Source organism: Anabas testudineus, chromosome 3, assembly GCF_900324465.2.
Source record: "Anabas testudineus chromosome 3, fAnaTes1.2, whole genome shotgun sequence".
NCBI lineage: Eukaryota > Metazoa > Chordata > Actinopteri > Anabantiformes > Anabantidae > Anabas > Anabas testudineus.
In genome coordinates, this window is record NC_046612.1 from 17,813,961 (window position 1) to 17,830,377 (window position 16,417).

General features: G+C 41.2%; 1 protein-coding gene across 5 annotated transcripts in view; it reads left to right on the forward strand.

Moving 5' to 3' along the window:
* herc1 (HECT and RLD domain containing E3 ubiquitin protein ligase family member 1) overlaps positions 1-16,417 on the forward strand; it is a 63,451-nt gene that overhangs the window by 45,477 nt on the left and 1,557 nt on the right. For 4 of the 5 annotated variants that reach the window (XM_026378007.1, XM_026378010.1, XM_026378008.1 and 1 more), the window contains exons 52-78: positions 1,597-1,856; positions 1,967-2,094; positions 2,282-2,418; positions 2,972-3,172; positions 3,900-4,030; positions 4,134-4,339; positions 4,502-4,622; positions 4,912-5,058; positions 5,297-5,398; positions 5,509-5,682; positions 6,596-6,895; positions 7,014-7,079; positions 7,225-7,350; positions 7,889-8,027; positions 8,507-8,688; positions 8,784-8,939; positions 9,130-9,252; positions 9,404-9,506; positions 9,699-9,868; positions 10,572-10,710; positions 11,057-11,226; positions 11,538-11,707; positions 12,485-12,650; positions 12,766-12,842; positions 12,992-13,244; positions 15,482-15,634; positions 16,028-16,333. In XM_026378007.1, coding sequence (XP_026233792.1) covers positions 1,597-1,856; positions 1,967-2,094; positions 2,282-2,418; positions 2,972-3,172; positions 3,900-4,030; positions 4,134-4,339; positions 4,502-4,622; positions 4,912-5,058; positions 5,297-5,398; positions 5,509-5,682; positions 6,596-6,895; positions 7,014-7,079; positions 7,225-7,350; positions 7,889-8,027; positions 8,507-8,688; positions 8,784-8,939; positions 9,130-9,252; positions 9,404-9,506; positions 9,699-9,868; positions 10,572-10,710; positions 11,057-11,226; positions 11,538-11,707; positions 12,485-12,650; positions 12,766-12,842; positions 12,992-13,244; positions 15,482-15,634; positions 16,028-16,333 — 4,406 coding nt within the window. The remainder of the gene's footprint in view (positions 1-1,596; positions 1,857-1,966; positions 2,095-2,281; positions 2,419-2,971; positions 3,173-3,899; positions 4,031-4,133; positions 4,340-4,501; positions 4,623-4,911; positions 5,059-5,296; positions 5,399-5,508; positions 5,683-6,595; positions 6,896-7,013; positions 7,080-7,224; positions 7,351-7,888; positions 8,028-8,506; positions 8,689-8,783; positions 8,940-9,129; positions 9,253-9,403; positions 9,507-9,698; positions 9,869-10,571; positions 10,711-11,056; positions 11,227-11,537; positions 11,708-12,484; positions 12,651-12,765; positions 12,843-12,991; positions 13,245-15,481; positions 15,635-16,027; positions 16,334-16,417) is intronic. The other variant, XM_026378011.1, reaches the window with a different exon arrangement.

Sequence of the window (16,417 nt, forward strand, 5' to 3'; positions counted from 1 at the left end):
CACACCAGTTTTGGGTTTACTGGTTTCAAGAAGCATTGCCTGATGTGAACCATGCCTTGCGGAAAAGAGCTCTCAGAAGACTTTCGATCAAGAATTGTTGACTTGCATGAAGCTGGTTACAAAAGTATCTCCAAAAGCCTTGATGTTCATGTGTCCACGGTAAAACAGACTGCCTACAAATGGAGAAAGTTCAGCACTGTTGCTACTCTCCCTAGGCGTGGTCGTCCTGTAAATATGACTGCAAGAGCACAGTGCAGAATGCTGAATGAGGTAAAGAAGCATCCTAGAGTATCAGCTAAAGACTTACAGAAATCTCTGGCACATCCTAACTTTTTTGTTGAGACATCTACAATAAGGAAAACATCAAACAAGAATGGAGTACATGGGAGGACACCACAGAGGAAGCCATTGCTGTCCAAAAAAAATATTGCAGCACGTTTGAAGTTTGCAAAAAAGCACCTGGATGTTCCAAAGCACTACTGGCAAAATATTCTGTGGACAGATGAAACCAAAATTGAGTTGTTTGGAAAAAACACACAGAACTATGTGTGGAGAAAAAAAGGCATTGATGGAAAAATGAATTCCAGAGTTTATCAAGACATTTTGCAGGAAAACATAAGACCATCTGTCCGCCAACTGAAGCTCCGCAGAGGATGGGTGATGCAACAGGACAATGACCCAAAGCATACAAGTAATTTAACAAAAGAATAGCTTCAACAGAACAAAATACACCTTCTGGAGTGGCCCAGTCAGAGTCCTGACCTAAACCCGATTGAAATGCTGTGGCATGACCTCAAGAGAGCCATTCACACCAGACATCCCAAGAATAATGCTACACTGAAACAGTTTTGTGAAGAGGAGTGGTCCAAAATTACTCCAGATCGTTGTGCAGGTCTGATCTGCAACTACAGGAAACGTCATGCCAAAATAGGGTCAACCAGTTATTAAGTCCAAAAGTTCACATAATTTTTCCACCCTGCACTGTGAATGTTTCCATGTTATCTTCAATAAAAACATGAAAACATATAATGTTTGTCTAGTATTATTTTAAGCAGACTGTGTTTTTCTATTGTTGTGACTTAGATGAAGATCAGAGCACATTTTATTACAAATTAATGCAGAAAAACAGTCTTTGCACAAAAAGGCCCTTTGTGTTGTTTGCAATTTGCAACTCATAAAACCATCTTTTTTTTTTCTTATATCATCTATAAATAAGAGCTGATTGACCATAGTTAATTAATTTCTGAAGGTAAATGATAAAGAATAATTTAATTTGTTATTTCTTTCATAATTGATAAAATTCTATTAGCCAATCTGGATGTAAGGGCACTCTATTATATTGCATTTTTGGCAGGCATAATAACTTAATCATTTCTTTATAATTACTCTGTATTTGTGTAATTCATGTAGTATTTCATCAGACGTGTACAGTTTCCTTGCTCACGGGGCTCATACTTTTGCTGGCTTTTCTATGTGCACCTGGATCACCTTTTGTTTTTCTTTGCTTTTTTTTTTTATTTTAATTTTCCTCTTTTATTTGTGTTCCTTCTCTAACTCACCGGGATACCTTGTCACCTTGTGTTCCATGTCGAGCAGGTCTAATTGCGCATTTATATGCCCATCCTTCCCATAATCCTTCCGCTGTAGGGCCTCTGGAGCTGGCCAACGCTCTGGCGGCCTGCTGTCTGTCCTCAAGACTTTCCTCACAGCACCGCCAGTGGGCTGCTCAGCAGCTGGTTCGCACACTAGCTGCCCATGACCGTGACAACAACCAGAGCAGGCCACAGACCTTTGCTGACATGGCAGGGGATCTGCGAAAGTGCTCCTTCATTAAATTAGAGGCTCATCAGAGCAGAGTAAGCTGCTTTTCTTGACTTGTTTTGAAACAATAAAAATATATATTTGATATTAATAATTTCTGTGATACCTGCATTTGTGTTTGGCAATGTTTCTTTGTTTGATTCAGGTCATCACATGCAGTTGGTGCAGTAAAAAAGGCCTTTTAGCCACCAGTGGCAATGATGGGACGGTCAGGGTGTGGAATGTAACCAAGAGCCAGTACACCCTCCAACAGACCTGTATCTTCAATAAAGAGTAAGGCTTCAGGACAATCCATGTCCTCTGTTTGACATTCAGAAACCTGTTTCATTAAGAAACAGTGTCTATAGGGAAAATAATTTTTATAATATGTATCTCTTAATGAGATGCCAAGAAGTCAAATAGATAAATCAGTGCAGAATTAATGTCTCATTTTTCTTCAATTTGTGTTTTCTCTCATCAGTAATGGCTCTTCAGAAGAGGGTATGTCAGGTTTGGGGTCTCCCAGTGATCCTTGCTTGTCTCCTCTGGCCTGGAGTGTCACTGGAAAATATTTGGCCTCTGCCATGGAGAAAACAGTTAACATCTGGCAAGTTAATGGTAAGTATTTTTTTAAGATAATCTGGATTCTTCATTCTGGTTTTTATTTAATTATACAGTAGATTAATGATGAAATCCAGTGGAGACGACGGAATACTAGTTTAAAATACAGCCTGTATTGCTGGTGTGGGTGGTCCACAGAATATGAATGAGAATTTGAATGAAAGCATAAAGATTTTATAGGTCCCCATTAAAAATAAATATGCCTGGGGACTGGATGTGTTCCAGTCATCATTTACTACCTCCCACCACACACCCCACGGCACACACCATCTGTCTTTGGCCACTTTCAATCGCCTCAAGGTTGAAAGCCTACGGTCACATTCTTATCAGCTTTCATGAGCTCATTTTCTCTGGTACCACTGAAATGTTGTCTTTATTGCACATTAAAATGAAACCCACAAGATGCATTACCATTTTTATATATGCATTGTTTTGTAATTAGTTCAAGCCACTGAAGGTTTTGTCTCTTTTAAAGCTGTTTATATATTATACAGTGTAAACATCTATTCTCAGTGCAGTAAATGGCACACCAACTGTTTTTCCATCTAAGGTGGTAAGGGCCTTTTGGGTGTGCAACCTCACTGGGTGTCAGCTTTGGCTTGGCCTGAAGAAGAGGCAGAGTCTCTGTGGTGTGGGGAACCCAAGGACATGCTGCTGGTGGGACGAATGGATGGAACCCTGGGCCTCATTGAAGTTCTGGATGCTGCCAGTATGCACTGTACCGAGCTGGAACACTGCTACAGAAAAGATGGTACAGTTGATTAGTTTTGCTGATTTTTCTATATGATGTTTTTATACTGTCACCGTCCCATCTATTACCTGGTGATTAAGATTGCTATCGGCTGTAAGATTCAGGAGTAGGCGAGAGCGTAAACTAATAGAAGATTGGTATTAGATGGGAGGTGAAGTCGCTTAGTGGGTGTGATACTGCGGATCCTCTAGACCCCTCCCTCGTGTAAGACATTTTGTGTATGTTTGAGGTGCGTTCCTTTAATAAATAAAATAAATAAATGAATTGATGAAAACCCACGCTGGAGCTGACCTGAGGTCAAGGCGGGTAAGATGAGAGGCGTGTTGCCAGAGACCCCCTGGTGGCAAACGACTAGGCCGGAGCCTCTCGAACACACTTACAGAGGGCAGTGTACCAATGAATGATGGTAGAGGATAGATGTCAGGGCCAAGAACAGCCAGGGGTAATCAGCGACTGACTGAAGCTACGGGTAAACTCACATCCTCCCTCTCCGGTCTGACAGCAGGAGTCTAATTTGAGTGCTAAAGAGATGCACGGCATCATGTATACTTCCCCTGGATCAACGACCCCTTTAAAGAAGTAATGAAATTATCAATGGTACAGTGGTGACCATGACAATACTTTTTTTTTTTTTTTTTTTTTAATTGGTCTCAAGTTCTTAAGTAGTTTTTGTGTCTTTGATCTTTTGAGAACCTGTCTGCTAAACTGAAGTTTTATCCTCTCTCAGTGGCAGTGATGCACATTGCCTGGTACAGTGAAGACAAGCCTTTTGCTGTGGGCTATGCAGATGGCAAGCTGCTGATAGGATCCAAAGAGCCCTTAGAAAAGGGAGCCATCGTGGTCATTGATGCACACAAGGTGAAGTAGAACTTGAATAAAAGTGCTTTAATGTTGATAAACAAGCAGATGTAGGTTCGTAACCACAGTTCCTTTTGTCACAAAATTCACGTTATTTTTCTAGGAGTCTGTCACTAGTATGAAGTGGAGTCCTAATGGTCAGATTTTGTTGACCTGTGCCAAAGAAGAGACAGTGAAGCTCTGGGCCTGCCAAGACTCTGGTTCTGGCTGGCACTGCCTTCAGAGTCTTAGACACCCCTCCCTGGTTAATGGTGTGGCCTGGTGCAGCTTGCCTGGACGAGGACCTAAGCCCCAAAGCATGCTAGCCATGTATGTTGTTCTTTAATCATTTAACTAGACTGTACTGTGGCTAATTATGAGGCTTTTTATGAGAAGATTGATCTGTTGGATTCTTAGGGCAACATGCACATTTGTAACGCAAAACCAGTATGTCCTGTTGTTTGGTGAGTTTTCACATTATGCTTTTTTCAGATGCTGCCAGAATGGCTTGGTCTCAGTCTGGACTGTTCCTCAAGACATCTCCAACTTCCCAGAATCCTGTTACTCTGACTCAGAGGGATGGTGGGAGAATGAAGCCAAACCTAAGTTCATGGTACTTTTATTCGTTTTTAAATTATTACTCCTTGAGACTAATTTGACTGTGCGAAGTCACATAATATTTTTCTTTCCAGATCTCATAATTTAAATGAAAAATTGCAACTGCTGGACTTATTCTGGGCATTTGTTGCTTTTTACTTTCAACTTCATGGCTACTTGACATCTAAAAAATTAGAACTATAAATACAAGGAGCACATTTTTGAGCAGGTCAAACTATGTTTCAGCACTCAGGTTATTAATGTCATTCATTAAAATATGGGCTGTTACTGTGCTTGTGTTGCAGTCTTCTCGTTGGTCAGAAGATGGAGCAACATGTGTTTTCCAGCTGAAGGGCCACATCACTCCTGTAAAAACACTGGCCTTCAGCCCTGATGGTCTGGCCCTGGCATCTGGAGGAGTGGGAGGCCTCATGAATATTTGGTCCCTGCGGGTAAGAAATCCCACACACAGATGGAGCTGAAAACACCCACACAGGTTATCTGTAAATACTTAAGCTGCACATCACTTAGATGCGTATAGGTGTGAAAAGCGTGACATGGAAGTAGAGAGGTAAAAGGAAACAAATGATTCACTCACCCTACTGGCAGCTGTAGATTCCACCGCTGTTTACAGTTACACTGAATGTCTTCCAACTCAAGTCACTATGTTTGTGTGTCTATGTCCAACAGGACGGGTCCGTGTTTCAGACAGTAGTAGCTGGTTCAGGGGCAGTCCAGAATATTGTCTGGATCCCAGATGTGGGTGTCGCAGTCTGCTCTAACAGGTCAAAGGTAAGACCACCTGATTCTTATTTTCCATAAATCGTAAAATGCATATTTATTTTCTGGTCTGCTTCAAGTGTGTGCATCCATGTGATAGTGTGACCTGGCTTGATTTCCAGGATGTACTGGTTGTGAATTGTTCTAAAGAGTTCATGATGTCCAACCATGTGCTGGCCACTTGCCGCACAGCACTGAAGAAGCAGGGTGTAGTCGGCCTTAACATGGCACCATGCATGAGGGCCTTCCTGGAGAGATTGCCTGTGATGCTGCAGGAGCAATTTGCCTATGAAAAGGTACAAGGGCATTTATTATTTTCTTCACTGTAATGTTTTATTTGCCTTATATGAGTTAAATCTTACCTTTCTTTTAGTCTCAGTATTCTTTGATATTAATATGGTGGAACAGTGTTGTTTTATTACTTGTTAAAACTCAGTTTTCAGAGGAATAACTCTAACTAATAAACTATCTCACTCCTCGCTTAGTTTAACTATTAGCAGACAACTGGCAAGTTGGACAAATATAACATTATAGCAAACATACATTGTGTGATTTCCTACAATTCAGTGCCCTATAAATCAGTCAGTTTTGGTAAGTGTGAAGAAAGTAAACTTTATTCTATTCTATTTTTACAACACATACATTTTGTAAATTAATTTGCATGATATTTATTCTAAGATCACGTCTTAGGATAAATGTAGGTATTGTTGTAGGGTGTGTTGCCATGGTAACAGGCCTGTTTGTCAGTGTCTTGTACCTAAAAATACTTTCCACCAGTTTTTCTACCATCATGCAGTTTGTCATTGTCTGGGAAAACATTTTTGAGGCAGAACAAAAAGCAATGCAAATCATTGTACTGTACAAATCATGTACGGTACATTGTGAGGTGTGTGCTCTCTCTTCTTACAGCTTGTCACTCATAAAGCATGCTGAAGTCTAAATTATCATGAAATATTGTAAATACTTTAATGCAGGCATGTATCATATATGGGACATTCACACCCAGTTACAATTCAGTACCTCTACACCACCTTTCTGGGAGTTATCCCAAACTGAAAAAGATGTGAACATGCCCTGAAAAAGATGGTACAATAAACCAGCTCACAAAATCAAATACAACCCCAAGACAGTAGTAGACTGTGATATTTCTTTCAAATACCATCATTTGCAGTTGTAGCTGATGTTTTCTTTTTTCCCCTCAACTTCTAGCCCCATGTTGTATGTGGGGAGCAACTTGTCCACAGCCCTTACATGCAGTGCCTCGCCTCCCTTGCTGTGGGTCTCCACCTAGACCACCTCTTGTGTCGTCCCCCTGTGCCCCCTCACCTGCGAAACTGCCCACCGGAGTCTGGAACCACCACTTGGAATGCCAGTGAGTGGGCCTGGTTGGACTGCTTCTCTACAACAGTCAAGACAGCGGAGGCTCTTGCTCGAGGTGCCAGCTTCCCTGATTCCTTCTCTGTGCCTGACCTGGAACCTGTGCCCAAAGATGAAATGGCTCTGCTCATGGTGAGGGCTGCTGGTGATTGTGCAGCTACATTAACCTTTAGAATTGTAATTTACAATATAATTAACACCTGTGTAACACATAAACCTTTTCATATACCTTTCCACCGTGTTTGTCCAGGACAACAGTAAATGGATGTCTGGTATGGATGAACAGATAATGTCATGGGCCACCTCAAGACCAGAGGTAATTTAGATTGATATCTAGATTAGCTCTAATAAATGGTTTATCTCTGTGTGTCTCTCAGGGTCTAAAGGTGATAGATTTAACACTCTTTTTTTGTGTGTGTGTGTGTGTGTGTGTGTGTATACGCACGTTGGTGTGTTTGAAGGACTGGCACCTCGGAGGGAAGTGTGATGTGTATTTGTGGGGTGCAGGGCGACATGGCCAGCTGGCAGAGGCTGGCAGAAACATCCTGGCGCCAACTACTGCTCCGTCCTTCTCTCAGGCACAACAGGTACACTCACAATAATCCACTGAACCATATCTTCGTTTAGTACCTCCTCAAAACACCACATCATGTGAAACTAAAGGATGCAGGTATATTTTACTCTTAATTAAAAAAGTACCTTTATTACTTGTTATATTACTTTACGTTATGCTGTACCTGAACCAGAGATGTTTCAGTTATGTAAAAGTTCTACTCTTCTTCTCATTTCTCAGATGAGACCAAAATCTTTGGTAGTGAGGAACCAGATTTCTCTTTAGAGCCTTTCACAGTTGACTGTATCCTATTGATGTAGAGATTTGACCCTAATTTCATCTTCCAATGAACTGATAATCCTACCTTTGCCACACAGAAATACTGTATTTAAGATTTAAGCTCATTTTTAAATGAGCAAGTGCATTTTTTATATAAATACCATAGTTTAACTGAGTTCCATTTATTTTATTTTGAAAATTGTCTTGCTCTGTGTTTTATTTTTTTATGCAGAAATGGAAAACATTCTACCATTGTATTTCTCATTATTTCTCACTTGTCTTTCCTCCTCCAGGTTGTATGCGGTCAGAACTGTACCTTTGTGATCCAGCCCAATGGGACGGTGTTGGCCTGTGGAGAGGGCAGCTATGGCCGCCTGGGACAAGGCAACTCAGATGACCTGCATGTGCTCACTGTCATCTCAGCTCTTCAAGGTGATACCACATTACATTAGATTAGTTTAGTTTATTATTTCAAAGATTTCTGTGAAACGGCTGATTCACTATTTTTTGTGTTTTTGAAAGTAAGGAGAGCTTGCATGTCTTATCAAATCCCACCGGTGCTGGGATATGTTTGGGGTTTGATTGCATTATATTAAAAATAAATAGTTTCTGATCCCTTCTCGAATCTAAGTAGGTTGAAGTAACAAAACTTTTGATTAAGACTCTACATCTGTAATTAGATATGATTATTTGATTTTCTAGTTGAAGTCGCTCCACAAAAATAAATAGCAAATTATATTTACAATAATTCATCTTCATAAACAAGATAAAGATCAATGTGAGATGTGAGTATTCAAAAATCTGTGAAATTTCTGTTTGAGCCCCCTGCTTAAATAGCCCCTTGAACTCCCTACTTCTCCAGTAATCTGTTACCTCGACTTTGAAAATTGTGCTGTCCATTTTATCCTCAGGGTTTGTTGTAACTCAGCTGGTGACTTCCTGTGGCAGTGATGGTCACTCCATGGCTCTGACTGAGAGCGGCGAGGTGTTCAGCTGGGGAGATGGGGACTACGGTAAGCTTGGCCATGGGAACAGTGACCGTCAGCGCCGACCAAGACAGATTGAAGCTCTACAAGGAGAGGAAGTGGTGCAGGTTAGCCTCTCTGCTCAATAGGATTTAAGAACACAGTGAATACAGCAAAAAATGATTAGATTATTTATTTTGTGACATTCTTTTCCCTTTAACAGATGTCCTGCGGATTTAAACATTCTGCAGTGGTCACAGCTGATGGGAAGCTTTTCACATTTGGCAACGGTGACTATGGCAGACTGGGCCTTGGAAACACCTCGAACAAGAAGCTACCAGAGAAGGTCACTGCTCTGGAGGGCTACCAAGTTGGACAGGTAGGATACAAGCATATTGTTAAGCCATGACTGACTGACCAACTGACCGTGGAATGACGCAGCATCGTTTCAACCCCTTTTCTTTCTTTTTCTTTTTTTCTTAGTTTCATTTGGAAAGCCTGAATGTAAGGGTTTGGTAAACACAGATGATTAATATCCCAGAGTTGATGTATGTGTGCTTCTTCCTCAGGTGGCTTGTGGTTTGAACCACACTTTGGTTGTCTCTGCTGATGGAATGACAGTTTGGGCTTTTGGTGATGGAGACTATGGAAAACTCGGACTGGGTAATTCCACAGCAAAGTCTTCACCTCAGGTACACTCTGTAGCTCTGTGTGCACTGCTGCTTGATTTAAACAGTAAAACCTGAAATTAAGATGTTTACCAGTGGGACTAATTCTACAGCATGTGGTTTCTGGGTGATTGTAAAGTACATGTAGGTTTATTTTGAATTTTGAATTCCTTAGAAAGTGGACGTGCTGTGTGGAATTGGCATCAAAAAAGTGGCTTGTGGAACACAGTTCTCTGTGGCTTTAACCAAAGATGGCAAAGTGTTTACATTCGGCCAAGGTATGCTATGTTTTCTTTTCTTCCCAACTGATTTCTAATATGATAATAATTACTCTAATGTTTTTTGCTGGTTGTTGAGCAGTAAACTTAACTGCAGTATTTTCACAACATAGTTCATATAAGATGTTTTTTGACCTTTTACCCATCATTGAAATGTATATATATATATATTTTTTCCTTTTCCCGTTGCAGATCGCCTAATTGGCTTGCCCGAGGGCCGAGCCAGGAACCACAACCGGCCTCAGCAGGTGCCAGCTCTTTCTGGGATTAACATCGAGGATATTGCTGTTGGTGCTGAACACACTCTGGTGCTGTCATCCACAGGAGACGTTTACACCTGGGGCAGCAACTCAGAGGGACAGGTAACTTGCTGTCACACACTGAATTACCACTGAAACTGGTGGTAAAACAGGGGATCTTCTGGAATAAGCAATGAGAAATTTGATTATTCTGTTAACTAGAAAATGTGTACATTATATTCAGGGATTCAAAATTAATTGAATCTCAATTTCAATTCACTGTCAGTCTAAATTTTAAAGAATCCACAGTAGACTGGTTTTTAAAAATTTTAAATAATGTTTAGACAAACAGTAGTTTAAATATAAAAAGCTTTTGGGCACTGTGATTACCTTGTATCACTATTCTCTGATAGTTTACATGACAAATGACTAAAACGTCAATATAAAGAGAAACAGAAATCAGTAATATAACAATAGTCTGTAATATTTCTGTTGCAGAGCTACATAGACAATCAGTGTTATAAACAATAAAATAAAAACTCATAATATAAAATTATTATATGATGACAAAGAACGATATTCTAAATATTTTGAGGAAAAATACTTCAATCAGTGTAATTTTTACTTTTTTTTTATTAGACTGTGGCCAGGATTGATTCGATCTTAAGTTAAGATAATTTATTTAAATGTGATCAGATAAAATTAAAAATATATAAAAATTATACTAAAAGTTTTTCACTTACTAATTAATGTTGGATCTGTGTGGTTTGTTACTGTAAATTATTATTGAAGACTATATTGGTGACTTTGTAACTTTGTTGTCTAGTTGGGTCTGGGCCACACAAACCATGTAAGAGAACCCACCCTGGTCACAGCCCTGCAGGGCAAAAACATCCACCAGATTTCTGCTGGACGCTGCCATAGTGCTGCATGGACAGCTCCTTCTGTGCCGCCCCGAGCACCAGGTTAGACACACTAACACACAGAGACTAACATGTCCTAAACACAACATAGTGCCACCCTGCCAGGTTTTGACACTTTTTTCTGGTCCTCAGGGGTCATAATTCCTGCAGTCCTACTGGCATTTGTAGTTACTGCCATACAGCAAGCATCATCATTGTTTTGTGAACAAAAACAGTATTCTGTGCTATTATCTAGTTCAATTTAGATTATTACCATTTCTGTAAATCCTTCCATCTTTACCCTCACCTCTTGTCCCTCTTACCCAACTACTCTGTTGGGTAAGAGGCTCTCATCTCTCCATCCTCTCTCATGTGGTCTTTGTGTCTTTCTCCATCTTTGCCTTCCCAGGCTCGTCAGTTCCTCTCCAGCTAGGTCTGCCTGTGGCAGTGCCCCCCCAGTACAGCGGGCTAAAAGAGGTGAGCATAGAGGCAGTAAGGGCTCGTCTACGCCTCCTCTACCATTTCTCCGACCTAATGTACTCCTCGTGGAGGCTGCTCAACCTCAGCCCTAACAACCAGGTAGGAAACATAGTTGCAAGACTCTTAATTACATTTACATTTGATTTACATTTACACTTAGTCTTTCGGCAAATTATTTTATCCAAACCAACTTACAAGTAAGGTACAGTAAGTTTGCAGTGAAGGTCAGTAACATTAGAATGTAAGCTTAAGATAATCTCAATATATGAGAGACTGCAAAACTCAAATCAGGTAAGATTTTGAAGTACGATGATGCATCTTGGACATAATTGGTCAGAGACTTGCCATTAGTCATAGGCAGTGTTTTTCTTTGGTATGTAATCATAATAAATTACATTCTTACTTTTCAGAGCTGTACCTCCCACTACAATGCTGGTACATGGGGGATTGTGCAAGGCCAGCTGAGGCCCCTGTTGGCTCCCAGGGTATACACTCTGCCTATGGTGCGGTCCATAGGCAAGACTATGGTCCAGGGAAAGAACTATGGCCCCCAGATTACCGTTAAACGAATCTCCACCCGGTCAGTATTCCACTGGGTTTCTTTTTCTCACTCTTTCTCTGTCTGTTGTTGTAGACTTTCATGGACCCTTGCAGTACAGTAGCACACACAGATCTGAGTGTTGAACGTGATATGACAGAAACTCAACTAACTAAAAAAAAAGAGAGAGAGAGAGAGAGAGAGACCTCATCTAAACCAAAGAACAGCCACAGCTGATTCAGATCACACTCTTACCCTGCCCCAAGGAACACACTTTCCCCTGTAATGATAACCTACTGACTAGACTAAATATAATTAGGTTTCAGCTTGAACTTGGATCACAGTCACAAGGTGCAGAGCAGGATGGCTGGGGGCAGTGGACAGTGCACACTGCTGTAGCCTGCTGACTGTGTGAAGACATATTCACATTACAGCTGTAAAATAAAAGTCTTACAATGCAGTTTTACACATAATGTAAGCAAAGTGCTCTGTGCTTAACTACAATGCCTGTGTTTTTAGCAGTAGGTCACTGCAGTTCTCAAACAGGTGTTTTTCTGGGACCAGTATGAGGTGATTGTTAGCAATAGTTCAGAAACAAAAACTCTGAGAATGATGCTCACACAGAACCCAACAAGAGACTTCTCTCAGATAATGTTAATAATTTAAGGCAGATTGAAAATAACTGCATATCTATTTATGAGTATCTGCCAGTGAACACCTAAACATATTTTTTCACAAACTCTCTTGACTGAATTTGTCACGTTACCTTAGTGTTTATAAAGCTAAACACTTTACTTTCTTTGGGACTGTAATCTACAGGGGACGGAAGTGTAAACCGATCTTTGTGCAGATCGCTCGTCAGGTTGTGAAGCTGAACGCCTCAGACCTTCGACTGCCCTCAAGGGCCTGGAAGGTCAAACTGGTGGGAGAGGGAGCAGATGATGCAGGTGGGGTGTTTGACGACACCATCACAGAGATGTGTCAGGTATGGACAGATCATCATGTACACAATATGTAGTTTACTGCTGAAATGATTCTGTATGTGCCACATGTTTAGCCATACGGCGATATTTATCTGTGTTTGGTTTTGGTGTTTGTAGGAGTTAGAGACGGGAGTAGTAGACCTGCTCATCCCCTCCCCCAATGCCACAGCAGAGGTCGGCTACAACAGAGACAGGTGAGGAAAACAATTTTAAATACATTGCTTATGTAAGGTTTTCTTATGTGTAATGACAACACAGTCATGGTGCAGGGTGTCCTGTCCAGTTGTAGCATTAATTGGTTATTTAGAACTTCAAACCAAGCCAGATTTCCGTGTCCTTTCAGGTTTCTTCTCAACCCATCTGCCTGCCTGGAGGAGCACATGCTCCAGTTTAAATTTCTGGGCATTCTTATGGGTGTCGCCATCCGCACCAAGAAGCCCCTGGACCTGCACCTGGCTCCTCTGGTGTGGAAACAGCTGTGCTGCATCCCCCTAATGTTGGAGGATCTGGAAGAAGTGGACCTCCTCTATGTGCAGACACTCAAAAGCATTCTTCACATTGAAGACAGCGGCATCACCGAGGATAATTTCCATGAGGTGGGAAATGGATGTTTGATTTTTTTTAGATCTTTCAGGTTTCGTATACTATTATTTATCAACTTATTATGATAAATGTTATTATACATTCAATTTGGTGGGCAATCAATTGAGAAATTGTTCATGAATTTAAAAAAGACGAGGATGTCTCTCTGTGGATAATCATATTATTACCTGATAAATCACTTTGTCATTGCTTATTAGGTTATTTCCATTTTACTTCATTCATTCCTGCTGACTGATTTTATTGTTGGAAGGTTGTTATTAGGTTGTTATTATGTTTTGCTTACCTTCAACTAGAACTGAGGCTATAGGGCTGTGTGAATTTTCATTTTAGTTTGTGTGTGTATATCGATATCGACCGATATGAAAATCTAGCTTAAACTGCTCTAAAGGATGATACTGCTTCAGGTGGTAAAAAGATTGATGGTATTACTTGTCTTTGTAGAAACATGCCTTTGTTGCAGTTTGCAGTGCACGCCACTAACTTTTTAATTGGCCATGTTTTCATGACAAAACATGGATGGAATAGGTTCTATCAAAGTTATATCGAGCAGTCGAAAGTTATTTCCTAATAGATATTGTTATCGTTTATTCGCCCAGCCCTACCCTCGACCAGCCAGTAGGGAGTCACATTGTGTGTGTCCCACTATGTTTAGTTGACAGGGTAGGTTTCTAATGTGTGTAGATGTAGGTAGATAGAAACCCTGGGTGGAAAATATTGTTATAATTCTATGATTTTGTTTGTAAGATTTCTAATCTAAGAAAAAGTAATGTGAAAGTATTGGTGATATTTGTGACTTTGGCAGAAATCAGAACACATTTCACAACCAATTTATTTAGATAACCAGGAAATGACAGATGTTGCCATTACTTTATAGCATGACTGTATTATGCTGTAAAGGAAATGTACAGAAAAAGCCAACATCACAGCAGCCCGAGAGTGCATATAAATTCAGGTTATGCTGTGGTCAATGTAAATTTGTCCTAACTTCATCAAATTGGAAACTTCTATGACATCTAAATAGGCTCCATTCTACATAGCAGTAAAAATCAGTTCCACGGGGCCCCCCATATTCACATTTGATGCAGATCAAAGCCACATTACACTGTATTTACCTTAAGCACAGGCTGCAGCAGCAAAACAAAGAATATTCAAACTTAGCATTAACGTCTTAGTAACTAAAGGATCAAAGACTGACTGGTGATTATTTTATTCATCATGTTTACCTCTCCTGATCCACGTGAAAGTTTGATTCATCAAAATCACACGCAGGCTGCTAAAAGCATAATTAGCAGCCACTTGACAGCCTCCCAAGACTGTTTTTCTTCCCATAGTCATACTTACCTGTCACAAACCAAAACAAACTTAAAATGATGTCACATACCATGAGCACACCACACCCACTGTGAGCTAACAGGAGCCAACAGTGAACAACATGTGATTTATAGGAGGCTAAGTCTATTTACAGCTGGCAGTTGAACACTAATGAACAAAACATTGCTCCAAATTGCTGTTCACACTTCAGACTCCAAACTGGCTGAGAAAACAGTGACTAATGTGGCTGTCTCCTGTTTTAAGCATTTTGTGAGCCCTGCGGGGGGCTGATCTTTTAAACACTAGCATTCTGCCAATGCTACACTGCTTTTTCTCCTCCCTCTAATATACATTGCTCTTTCCCCAGTGATGATAAAACCCCAGCGTGTCTGTGGCTCCGGTCTTTACTGATACAACCACTCAGACACTGTGTCAGACCTCACAGCCCTCCCTACCCCACCCATAAGCCACAGAAAGGCTGGCTCCAACAACAGAAAGCTAACATATCCTGGAAACCCTCTTTTGTCCAAACAACCTCACACAACCCCTGCACTGTAAAGCCCTGGCCTGCAGGAATGCCAGGGCCGCTGTCGATGCAGCATATCCTGCTCAGTGCAGACTTGGCCTCGCTCCCAGACTTATAGAGGAGAGAAGGGGGTTTGAAACCACAGCACTCCCACAGCCAGGTCTGCCATCCAGGCCAAGGGAGGAGAGGAAGGGGCTGCATCCTCTGCTTTGGCTTGAAAGGAAGGAGTGTGGGACAGAGAAAGAATCTCCTTGTTCGCCTTTTCTGCTTTTCTGTTTTGCCAGACGTGTTGTATCAATATCAATATGTTTATAATAAAATGTACTGTATTGTTCACTATGTCAGGTTTGACACCTGTAACTGAGGGTTTACTGATCATTTTTGTTTTTTCAGATGATTCCTCTGGATTCCTTTGTCGGACAGAGTGCAGATGGTAAAATGGTGCCCATTATCCCGGGAGGAAACAGCATCCCTCTCACTTTCTCCAACAGGAAGGAATATGTGGAAAGGGCGATTGAGTACAGGCTGCATGAAATTGATCGACAGGTAAGAATGCAGTTCCTGGGAGTGTCAGTGTAGCTACACACCTTATTGCCAACTTTTGAAACGCAACTTTTGTTATACAAGATCAACACAGGTGATATGACGTAATATGAGGACTGCCAAACATTTTTAATAAAATGTCAAACACAAAAAAAATAATGCAATGAAATAAAAATAAAAAAAGAAAGAAAAACTGCTTTTGTCTCCATGATGAAGAAACTGTAGCTTCAGAGTAAGTTTCTGGGAGACCATAGAAAGCCATGGAAAAGATTGGGCAGAGCAGACAGAAACCTGAGGTTTTGTTTTTGTGTGATGACTGAGGTGTGAAGGAAGCGTGTTGCTTCAACCCTAAGTACAGTACAAACTTAAACTCTCTCCTGTCTGTCGTCTCCTCAGGTGGCAGCGGTGCGTGAAGGCATGTCCTGGATTGTGCCGGTTCCACTGCTTTCACTCTTGACAGCCAAGCAGCTGGAGCAGATGGTGTGCGGCATGCCCGAGATCTGCTGTGACGTGCTGAAGAAGGTGGTGCGCTACAGAGAGGTGGACGAGCAGCACTCCCTGGTGCAGTGGTTCTGGCAGACTCTAGAGGAGTTCTCCAACGAAGAGCGAGTCCTCTTCATGCGCTTCGTTTCTGGACGCTCGAGGCTTCCCGCCAACACGGCCGACATCTCTCAGAGGTTTCAGATCATGAAAGTGGACAGGGTGAGTGAATCATATCTAGGTTTAACGTGCTGGGCATGAAACGTCATCAGAATTAAGGAAGCTTGCTCAAACATTTGAGGATAA